General features: G+C 32.1%; 1 protein-coding gene and 1 long non-coding RNA gene across 10 annotated transcripts in view; both read left to right on the top strand.

Moving 5' to 3' along the window:
- The first annotated feature begins 1,429 nt into the window (after positions 1–1,429).
- Positions 1,430–12,637, top strand: part of LOC123673514 (serine/threonine-protein phosphatase 2B catalytic subunit 3-like) — a 220,792-nt gene continuing 209,584 nt past the window's right edge. For 6 of the 9 annotated variants that reach the window (XM_045608042.1, XM_045608040.1, XM_045608038.1 and 3 more), the window contains exon 1: positions 1,438–1,754. In XM_045608042.1, the coding sequence (XP_045463998.1) occupies positions 1,706–1,754 (49 nt within the window). In that variant the 5' untranslated portion in view covers positions 1,438–1,705. Of the gene's footprint in view, positions 1,755–12,637 lie in introns of all 9 variants that reach the window. The other 3 variants (XM_045608044.1, XR_006746483.1, XM_045608045.1) reach the window with 3 other exon arrangements.
- Positions 1,761–3,074, top strand: LOC123673516. The gene is made up of 2 exons (XR_006746485.1): positions 1,761–2,641; positions 2,806–3,074. It is a non-coding gene; the product is annotated as an uncharacterized LOC123673516 (long non-coding RNA).

Here is a 12,637-nt window from a genome sequence, read left to right as displayed (position 1 = left end):
AACTTTTTATTACTGGTGCTATAAACATGAAACAAAAATATACTCTAGGCACTTTTTTCAGTTAAATCTATTGGTGATATCATTTGTTCTTTATTGCAATTAGTTTTGAAGTTACAATATAAACTTGTGTTTATTTTAAATAAATACAAATTTTTATGAAAAATTAAATCGATTTTTTCCCGTTTCAAAAATATATAACTTAATATTTAAATTTCTTATCAAACTATAAAACTCATAAAAAGTTTCAGTTCCACATGGAAAATGAATCAAGTGCTAATCTACGATAATCTGTGAACTTCAGATATTTCAAATATTCTGTGGCCTCCAAGGTGTCCGGATTTAACAGCGTTGGATTTTTTCTACATTTTCAAATTGATAAATGTTGTTCTTTTAACATAAGAAAAAATTTAACGGTGTTGAATCCGACTATCTTGGTAGCCACTGAATATTTTTATAATCTGAGGTTCACTGACTATCATGTAATTATTATGTTAAATAGATAGGCAGTTCGTTGATTTTTTGTGTGAAAATAAGAGTTTTGACGATTTTTAGAGATTTATAAGAAATTTATATATTTTTGAAAAAGGAAAATAGCGATATCATTCGTTATAGAAATTTGTATAATTTTAATAATAATAATTGACTTTATTCCCACAATACAAGATCAATACAAATAATTTTACAAAGAAAAAAATAACCTCGAAAATGTAAGAATAGGCGGAGTCCAGTGATGCACCTAAGTTTTCATTCTTTATAGTTCCAAAACTAATTGCAATAAAAAATAAATTATTACATCAATGGATTCTACTGAAAAAAGGGCATCTATAATGTTTTATTGTTTTGTATCATGTTCATAGCACCAGTAATGAAAGGGTCATGAGAACTTTTTATTTCAGGGCATTTTTCAATTTTCCCTTATACCGTAAAACAATTGAACTCATAAGTTTGCGGTTTCCACCAAATTAATTCTCTCGAAAATCGAGCCCGACAATGTGCCATTCATATTTTTCTAGCTCAAAGGGATTCTGAGAACTAGATAACGAATTTGGACACCCGATACATCATGTAGGTACATAAGATGAGTCTTTTTTTTTGATATAATTATTTTTGAAGAGTGCATTAATCGCGTAACTATCTAACTTAGTTGTCCAAAAAAATCAAAAATTATGAGTGCGAATTGTTGAATATAGTTCATATTTCTAAATGAAACCATGAGATTGAGATGGCCCACCTACAAATGTGGTGGATGCGCGATTAGATACAACTCATCATAATTGCGATTTCCCGAAATCGGAAAAGGTGGATGGAGTAGCGAGTAGAAGTTAATTGAAATTTCTCAATAATTCAGTCAGACTACCGAAATTCCAATATTAGCGGCAACGCGACACAAGCAATGCGGACACACCGTTTGACAGGTCGTTTGAAACGCGGTGGCGCTGGCGAAGGCACAGTGCCGCGATTTCGACCGACGCGTTCGACGTGCGCACAGAGCTCGCTCCGGCTGGGTCAAACGTCTATTTCGCTTAGCCGCCGCTTCACAGCGCTCCATCTTGAGTTGAGTGTAGATTTTAGCCTGACCGCGTCGAAAGGCAGTCCGAGTTCACGGGTTCCGAGTCGAGTAGATAATTCTGTGCCACCGGTGATCCGTAACTACCCGATGTTTATAGTGTAAAGTTCTGTGTTTTGAACCCATCCAAATTCAGAAATGTCTTCTACGAACCAAAAGCTCGTTACAACGCAACGGATGATACAAGGTCAGTCTCTCCAACCATCTTTTCTCGCACAAATAAACATATACTTACATCCAGATATCTCACCGCTCTCCTAACAATCTGTACTTTCTTCTTGCGCATTTCGCTCGCCGCGGATTGATTTTTGGGCGCCATGACTATCGATTTCGACCTCCACTTTTTTTTTACTTTGAATGTAAACACACCTCTACTTGTAGAGGAATTCCCTTATTCTACTTATACCCTTCATTTCAATCATTTCCAAACAATTCCAATATTTCATTCTCCTTAGATTATCTAACAAAAAGTATTGTCATCATGCTTTGAATCTACAATTTCGCGACTAAATTCAACAAAAAATCTAATTCTCATTGAATACAATCGAATTCGTTTTGTATCATCGAAACACATTTAACTCTTTCCAATCTTTCCACTTATATTTAGTTCTGTTGTGCATCTATTTTTTGCCCAATCTTCTACTGACACAATTTGTAATATTCTCAAGCTGGCGAATAGCGCCCACCTTCTTCCAATTTTTTTTGGCTTAGTGACAAGTCAGCTGTACATTCGAACATAGTTTCGTATTCCATGGTATACATATGTTGATACTTCCTTATCGAGCTTGGAGTATAAACAATACTTTTTGAAAGTAGCGTTTACATTTTGATCGGATGAATTAGGTAGTTGTTTTGGATCGATATCATTCGACATGTATAATTGTGGTAAAGGGAACTCTTATCTGTAATTTATATTAAATGTATTGAGTTGATCGTGAAGCAACATGCCAGGTGGTTGGGCTGTAGAGTAGAGGGCGTGGAAATTTAGGGTCATGAGAAGTATCGGGAAACTATTAACTACATTATGAATTTAAAGATGAATAGCCATAGTCTTTCTTGTAGAGTGAATGATTAGTTAGTATTTGTGAGAAAATGACATTATGACTGTATAATTATGTATTTCCTAGCACTGAATAATTGCATCCTAAGTACCTTTTTTGATTGAAAAGTTTTTTTTCTTTTTATTTTTTTTTGTGCTGTTTATTTCAAGAATTTTAATTTTATGTGTTATTTTTTAGGAACGTGAATGACCTTTTAAACTAACCTTTAAGTTATGTGTGAAGAAAAAATGGAGAAATGAAGACTTATGCAGAATGATAAGACCCATATGACACACTAACCTCACACCCTTCCTGTCCAAACCAACCCTCATGTTTCCCTCAGTTCATCAAATGATCGAATTTTGGTCAATATCAATGAGAATGACATGATGAATGAAGGGAGTGGCTCTGAATGATGAGTTGTTTCCTGAGAGGCTGCTAGAAACATAATAAAATCATCTTTCTTATCATTTTCTTTTATTAATACCGGATAAAAAATATTTTCACTTGTGTACATATATATATGTAGTTATAAAATACTGCTTTCTATACTTCACATATTCATTTTGAGTAGGTGATGAATTAATGAAATTGTGAAAAAGGAGATGCTGAGTGTTGGTTGTGGTGAAAGAGAAGAATTCGAGACATGAACCTTAGAGAGTGACATCCGTGACATACTTACCTTAAATCTTTTCAGTCGAAATTTATCATAATTTATCCTTAATTACATTGAGTTATGTTTATATTGATTCTTATCGCCAATTCCTCTGAAACTGATATAGATATAAAGTGTTAATGAAGGGAGTGGTTTTCGATGACCAAATTTCTAGAAAAACTGTTAGAAAAATAATAAACATGAATCTCACCATTAACAACAGTTCAAAGATATTTATTATAGCAATGAAATCCTATTGTCAACTATGGATGTACTTTGATAACTTTTTATTTTTTATGAGATCATTGACTAGGTCTCAGCTCTTACCACTGTTCCATAATAATAATTTTTGATTCTTTGATTAAATGAGTGCTTGGCAACTGAATATTGTTATAGATAACCACATATAAATTTCGTATAATTTTATGATTGATTTTTTGAGAGGGAGGAGGACAGTTTTCGAAATAAAAATCACTACTTAAAACATCGACGACATGTTTCGATTTTATTATGAAATCTTCCTCAGGGCTCTAAAATGACATATAGAAAATTGAACCACATATATCTAATTAAAATATGGGGAATTATGATCACATTACAATTACACAATTGCAACCGAGATTACATCTTACAATAATAGGCTAAAATTAAAAAAACAAACAAGGTGTCTTAATCTACAACTGTTGTATAATTTTATTCTGGAAAGATTATTTTTGATTTATAGTTGGGCTATGTTCGGTTGTACGCCGATTAGTGAGGTGCAGTAGTTAAACTGTATTTGTCTTTGAAATTACATCACTTAAAAGTCGACAACTTCTGGAAAATTTGATAGATTCTCCAGAACGCGATTTCCTCCAAAAATTTTTTTTTGTAGGGTACAACTAGGTAGAAACCCGCATCTTCTAGCACCTGAATTATGGAGTTTTCTTGAAACTGTAAGCTACGATATAACACGACCAAATGTTTATTGAATGTTGGCGCTGAGAGCTGGAGCTGTGCGAAATTTGAGGACAGGATACATCAAATAATGATCAGGACATTAGACAGTTTTTTCACTGTATCGATTTTTGGCACGTCAGAAAAAAAAAAGAAATATGTTTGTTACTGAATATTTTGTCGATTTTGGAATTTAGGGATATATAGAAGAAATGAATTATCATGATCAATATCTGTTTATAGTATTTTTTGTATCCTGAACCTACAAGACTACAACTGATCTTATTTTTTGAAAGTTCTCAAGTAAAAAGAGAGGAATCATATCAAAATATTGATAACATAAAAAAAACATTAAGCAGGAAATAAGAGAAAACAAGATATACGATCTACTAGATGCCATAGGAACATATTTACGCGAGTATTGGTGCCTCGATGGACAAAAGGAGATACGAGGACAAGAATTAAATATATCTTATATTATTATAGAATAGTAATTAGGTACTTAGTTCCTGACTGGCAGGTCGAAAGTTTGAAACATCAGGGTTAATAATATCAACTGATGAACATTGAAGTTGAACAATTGGAATTTCTATCATAAAAACTTCTGACTTTTCTCAAAGATACCAAAAAGGGTCGAAAGAGAAAATATTGAATTATTGAGTAAACTACATGTTTCTTCAGAGAACGGTAGCTGGAAAGTAGCTCAATCACGATTTGAGTGTAGAGCAGTGCTTCAAGATGTAACAGGCACGAACTAATATGTTATACCTTTTTTTCATCCTGAAAAGTATACAGTACTAGTATGACCATCGTTTGGGATGATTATATAATGTGTGAAATACATAACTAATTATGAAGGCGAGGAGGAAAGTCAGATGGAGGGAGATAGCATTTTCCCCCTCACAAATAGTGAAAGTCCAATAGAAATAAGAGGATAGTTCATCTTCTACCTCTGAAAATCTTCGTCTCAGTTAGTGTCAATATTTGGGATATCGATATCACATTTTCTGCATTAATACAATCCTGCCAATAACAAAACATGAATTGTTATAGATTCTAGATATCATAATTAAGATATATCGTCTTAATTGAAAATTGTGTTGATCGATCTGCATTTTTACATTTCAGGGAAAAAAGTTCGATAGAATTTCATGCTTGATGCAAGCTTCAAAAATAAGACTGATGACAGTATAACAATCACGAATCGTCAAGCTCAGAAATAGACAGCAGAAAAGCCTTGGGTAATAAGGGCCTCTTTAATATTGTGACTGAAAATCGTAAATGCGTCGACATCCTTATGTCTGCTCTAGTCAACGAAATAAATTCACCGTTTCCAGACTTTTGAACCACCCGGTATATACGAACTTACCAACAACGATGACATCATGCTAATACGATTTATAGTGATGTCATTACTCATTGTTGTCGGAAAGTTTATCTAGATGAGAGGGTATGCTGATTGATATCTTCGTGAACTCAAAGAAAGTTTACCCAACACGTAGTTACAATGTCTGCTTTATTTTACAAAATCGAAATGTTATCTTTAGTATAAATTATCATTCAAATGGTATTCTCAACCTACTCGAATATACTTTTCAAAGTATTATTTCACTGGAAAAACTGCATAACAGAATGGAACATATTCGTACAGAACTTCATATACAGGGTCCTGCAATAGTGTTAGGCTTCCATAGCTGCCAAACCAGACGTTTCAGAAATTTAGTTGAAAAGCATCCCCTATGTACTTTCGTTTCTGCATCTCTGGAAATTATTTTCTGATATACAGGGTGTTCCAAAATGAAATTATTCAACAAATGAGTGATTTTTCAAATGAAACACACTTTATATTTTTACATATTTTTAATTCTCTTCAATACCTCTATCATGATGAAAGATTAATTTTTTTCAAACATCCTGTATCTCGAAAACAAAGCTTGTTAGAATATATGTTTACCTATATGACCTTTTTTCAGGACAAGAGTTGTCCTATCAGACGTAATGGTTCAGAACTAAAGTTTGGACCACCCTAAAAATAATATTTCTATTTCATTTTAAGGTGTTGATAATATGTTCAGAGATCAAGTAATCTATTCTTGCCTCTAAAATTTGACAGAATCACAGTAAAACAATTTTTGTCCATGATTGTGCCCGTAATCTGCCTTACCTTTCATTCCTAAAACATCGGCCCTGTTTATGAAATTTACATTTGCGAATGCGCATTGCGCACCATGTGATCCGCATAAATCTGAAATATAATTCTATTTCAAAATATTTTAAATCTGAAATGCCTTTGGAACTTCTTATGATACTATCGAAATACCCATATCGATTTTCATCAACAGTAGACTGTTATAACGAGAATTATTTATTAAGTCTCGGCATATTTTCGAGTCAAGAGAAATAGTTCACCAAGCTTGCCCTGCCTTAGGTAGATTTGAAAGCAAAAGGGATATTCATAAGAATATCGTTCAACCAATTGTCTATTATTTTGTTGTTCAAATATATATATTTATATATTCTTTGAGAAAGAGCAATACAAATTATAAATATCAAACAATTAAGCATTTGTGTCGATGAATCTCAGTTGTTCAAATACTAACTACGTGTAAAAGGTCTGTTCACTATTCCGCATTTGAACTACCTTTCTATTAAAACTGAGTAGAAACAATACATACTGAGAAAAAATGAAACTCATTATACCTGAGTTTAAGCGTAACAATACGATCTGATCTGAAACGTGATTTGAATATAATAATGTAGACTGTAACCCACTAAATTTTCAGTTTTTCTTATTTGATTGGGCGTCGATAACAAACATATCTGAAGTTAGGAATCATTCTAAAATGAAAATCGGGAATTAAGAATTAATATATTCCGGATAAGAAGTTTATGTTAATTTGCGGAATTCATTAGTTTTCCTTATGTGGTTTCGTGTTCGTTTCGGCAAGTGCAGTTTATGTAGTACGATCGATAATTGTTATCTCGAAAACACACATGCAATTCGTTTCTAAATGCACGACATTTTTTTTTTGCTGTTAAGGAAAACAATCAATGACATTCTGCAGAGGAACTGAACACCTTCGTAAAAGTGAACTACATATTATTTAGTAAAAAATTGCTTCAAGTAGGTAAATTAATACATTTTGGAATTTATTCCTGTAGTAGGTATTCCATTATAGTCACACATGGCCAAAATTCAGGGATATTATCTATATCTTTATTCTAATTTGATGATATTAAAATATGATTTATATTACCTCCATAATTGTGGGAAAATCAGAGAACATTGAACATTCAAAATTTGAAATCATAAATTTAAAAAACCAAAGTAAACGAAAATCCTAATACTAGACGAAGAGTTTCAGTAGCTTAAAACAGAACGTATTTCCCCCTCTAGAGTTTATAACAGTCTTTGACCGCCTAGGCCCTAGACATACTTGAATTTCTAGCATTTTTGTTTATGTATATTCTGCCAGGCTTGTTGAGCTGCATTTTTTCTATGGAATTGATTTCTACCCTTCTTTGTAGCATATTCTAGGTATGCTGAATAGGATTAAAATCAAGTTTCTTTATAGAGAAAAAATGCAATATTTCGTACTGAAAATGATTTTTAATTTCTTAGTTATCATAACTTGGTGTTCACTAAAAAATACTTAACAGAACCTGGTTCAATCCATCCCTGTTTTTTTAAGGTAGTTCATAATAAAACTTACGAAAAAGATAGCATTGCATGAATGAATTTTTGGATAATATTGCTTCTTCTTCCTAAATGGTTCTGATAAACGTCTAATCGTTCATCTTTGATTAACTCCAGACGAAAATGAGCTGTGCAAAGTTTTGAGGCCAAGATTGCCACATTAAAAATTTGGTTATGAATGTTTCAACAAGTTTATTATTCCTGCCAAATTTCTTCCCAATACTATCAGTTAATGAGGAAAAAATCGTGGAATTGCTGTAACAGTTGAAGGGATATATGTATTTTGATAGGGGAGAAGAATTAGAGAGGAATTCATTTTCGGCCGAGGAATACATTTAAAAGGTGAATATTTACATCTATTTATGGATCATTAATATATAATCTACAGTTATTTGTAGTGGAAAGGGCGCTGTTGGAAAGTACTGAGTGATATTCAGAGTGTCGCGAAACTATGGAGTCAAATTGAAACACAATATTCTCCTCGAAGAATAAATAGAACTTTTCTAATATTTCTTTTCTCGAATGTCGTTCGTTGCAGAGATACAGGAATTCAAATATGAAAAATATAATCTGGTGAACAAATTTTTCATTACCTTTAGTATGTTTGTATTCATAAGGGCGCAATTATCTTGAAAACGGTTAGTTTTTCCGGATTCAAACAAGTATACAATTTTCTCTAAAAATTGAATGGAAAATGAGCAAATTGCATAATATTTATGATTTTACTAATGGCGAAAAAATTGATGAGAGAAGGACCTATGATGCACTTTTTGTATGATACTGTTTTTTTGTACGGTGGCAACTGAAAATGCGATTTTTTCCGAAATGAAGCACCTATTGAACACAATTATTCTTTCAAATTCAAATGAAAAATTTTCGAAATTGTAGAAGTTATTTCTCACAAGTTTACTTTTGCCAACGTTTCGGAGGCGATTTTCTCCTTCTTCAGGGCTAAAAAACAAAAGGACTTTTAACAAACAATAACAAGAACAGATCCTGAAACTAACCTCAAGAATATCAAGTGTTCGAGAAAACAGCAATTAACCTATATTTCATAAATTATTTGTTGGATTAAATAATAATAGGTATAACGTCGCCAGAATCAAAACAGAAATGTCAAACACAAAAAACATAGATAAACATGAAATTTCAAATGTGAAGTGTTACAACTATTTCATCATATTTTTATCAGCTATTTTTATGATATCTTGTTGGACGTGACGTGATACACAACAAAGAAATACACGTAGAATATAATTTAACAAGAAGAAAAAGACCTATCTATGGTTGTTACACTTGACATTTCATGTTTGTCTATGTTTTTTGTGTTTGACAATTCTGTTTTGATTCTAGTGACGTTATACCTATTATTATTTAATCCAACAAATAAGTTATGAAATATTGCTTAATTGCTGTTTTCTCGAACACTTGATATTCTTGAGGTTAGTTTCAGGATCTGTCCTTGTTATTGTTTGTTAAAAGTCCTTTTGTTTTTTAGCCCTGAAGAAGGAGAAAATCGCCTCTGAAACGTTGGCAAAAGTAAACTTGTGAGAAATAATAAAGCATTGTCCACATTCCTGAAAAGTTTTTATATTATATTGTTTATCATGGACGAATATCAAACTGAAATTTGAAAGATGATAAATGAAAAATAAACTGATTATAGGTACTTATTAGGAATCTCATCCATCAATTTATGAATGGATAATTTATTGGCCCTGTCAATATAAAATGTATTCATAACCATCACGTGTTTTAAACGAGAGAGTGTAAAATTATATATCGTTATACCGTCTGAATTGGATCTTTTGGCTACATTTCAAATATTCAATTTGTCAAATGATTGTACATGTCTGAATTCACGAAATTCATGCATCCGTGGAAAGTGGGTCTTAATCAACCGTGATAGTGTCATTAGCCGATTCGAAATTGTTTGGTTCAGATTGGATATTGATAATAATTGTGAACGTGTGTGAGAATTAATTTGTGATGCTTGAATGATTTCGTTAGATGAAATAGATACTCCCAGTTGAAAATTGTTTTTCAGGTATTACACTAATGATTCAGTGTTACGTGGGCATGTGAACCAATACCTAGATCTTAATGACTGTCCAGGAAGAAGATATATTTGATTATATTAATAATGTGAAATAACGCTGACTAATGTTTGTTATACGATTTAATTTTAAGCTACGGTACTGAATAGAGCGTATACATTTATTGTGTAACCAGCAGAGGCTCTGCCATTTTTTCAATTTGTCGAATTCATTACAGGTATTTTCATATTTTACAACAAAATTACTCATATCTTTCTTCATTTGTTCAGCTCTCGGAAAGATAGCTCATGTTTGTCAATATATCATCACATTATACATTAAAATTTTTTTAAGCACCTCATAATTTATTTTAACGATGTTTTCCTTGTTTATAATATCCTACACTTGATGTTTGCTATAATTTTGTCGTTTTATTAACTTATGTCAATGTTTGGAATGAAAAAAAACTGTTTTCTTTACACAATATTGTATAGTAATTGGCCAGATTGTTGTAATAATCAGCTTTTCCTTCCAAAATCAAAAAACAAATCAAAAACAAAAAAAATTTTTGCTGACTTTTCGTTTTTCCCAAAAACATCGATATGTACTTCGTACAAAGCACTAATATGTTTTCAAAATTTTCATGAAAAAAACTTACAAAAAATTATTACAAAAGAGGTAAATCTATAATTTTGTAAAGTTCGTTGTACAGTGCCCTCTACTTATTTGCTTCGAAAAAAGAAAGAGTATGAGAGGAAAGTACAACCGTACAAAGTTTGGTCAGTTCAAAAAAAAAATTTTGTAGGAACGGGTTTTCTCAATAACTTTACATGCCTGTGTTCGATAATTTTTCCGATTTTATATTTGGATAGTTCGTAAATAATACTATCGAATATCTAATTTTGCTGTGACCTGTTCACATGAATCCCCTAGTAAAAAAAAAAAATTCGGTTACGTCTGTTATAAGGAAGAAGATCTAAAATACAGAGAGTAACCTGGAAGTACAAGAATGATATTTCTTCATATCCGTATTATGTCCAAACATTTACTGCTTTATTTCAGCGGTTTATTATTATTAAATATTCATTTGTGGTGACTGTTTGCTAGTCCAGCAATGTCACCCATAACTCGCTGAAATTGTGAGTTCATGTTAGCGTCGAGCGCGGTTAGGACTTGGATGGTTGACTTTTTAAAAACACCATGTGCCGTTTAAATTTATTATTATTATTTTTTCCTGAATGAAAACCCCTTCGCGCAAGAAATGCGAGGTGTATTTGGCAGATATCACTGAGTTACGATTTGACGATTTTATGAGTGATTTCACGACGCAACTATGCAATCCCTTCAAAAAATTAGCTTAGGTTGAGTATGTCATGCCAAACATTGTATTTGGAATATTCAGAATGTACCAGAAATATGACCAGAATAAGTCATGAGTTCAATTTTTTGTAATGTAGTGAAGTACTTAAATATATAAACATTTGTTAAAACATTTAAGTGTTCGATCAACATTTCTGTTGATTTCATAATGAAACGTAGTTATATGTTTAAGAACAACGTTCAATATCGATATAATACTTCCAGAAAATGGACGTTATTTTAACTGTTATAAAAGGTTGGTTAATCGACAGTTCACAACGTTATATCAACATACCTGTGCCCGTTGGGTTACTATTATGATGCCTCCATGAAAACTGAAAATATCGCAAAATGATAACATAATTGAACCCCCTAGTTTCGAAATGATGTTGGGAAATGAATTGTTCAAAGGAGCGCATCATATTTAGTTATTTACCTACTGGCATTTTATCTTTTCTCATTACGATGAGAAACTTGATATGTAATACGTTAGATATGAAAAAATAAGATCTGAATTACAATAAAAATGACACATGACTGGATGACAACATTGGGGGAAAAATATTCCCAGATTTGTCAATGCTAGATGAAGTAACAATACTTGAGTAAATTAACTATATCTACAATATAAGGACATCAGTGTATTAGATGCTGGACTGATCTATGGACTTCGTTGACGATATACTACCAATGGTAAATGTACTACAAACAGTACGAAAGTTTTGTACCAACAATTTTTTTCTGATCGTTACAGATGGCTCTGTATTTAACTTTGAATTTTCCTTCTGAAGAACTTTAACCTACCCGTTCCATTGATCATTCACATGAAATTCGGATGTTTTCTGCTGTTTGTTTCCAGTACATGTAACTGTATTGATCATTTGAAAATAGCGAAATTATTTGTTTATGGTTGGAAATACTCGTACTACTCATTAATTAAAAAAATATTGGAATAAAATTATAGATCATTTGGAATTTGATCTCAGCTTGTCAAGCCATCTATCTTTAGGCACAGAATGCTTTCTATTGTTTCAACGAAGAGTCGGAAAATTTACAACTTAAATTTCGGGTGAATGATCAATGTAACTCATATCAAAGTCGTTCAGATGAAAAATTCAAACTCGATTACAGATCCAACTGCGACGTTTCGTAAAACACTTCTGTACTTTTTGCCCTATAATACGAATCTGCAATAAAAAGGAGGTTCCCATTTGAAATTCCAAAGTTGAACCCCATGTCCCCCACAAAATTGGAAGAGGTTCTGGAATGCCCCCTCAAAACCATCTACCTTTAATTCGAAAGATTTTTCCATAAGATGTTTTCTTCTGGTGATTTTTGATTTATTCA

Source organism: Harmonia axyridis, chromosome 2 (assembly GCF_914767665.1).
Source record: "Harmonia axyridis chromosome 2, icHarAxyr1.1, whole genome shotgun sequence".
NCBI classification, from domain to species: Eukaryota; Metazoa; Arthropoda; class Insecta; order Coleoptera; family Coccinellidae; genus Harmonia; species Harmonia axyridis.
The sequence above is the reverse complement of the archived record's forward strand: the minus strand, read 5'-3'. Positions and strand labels throughout refer to the sequence as shown.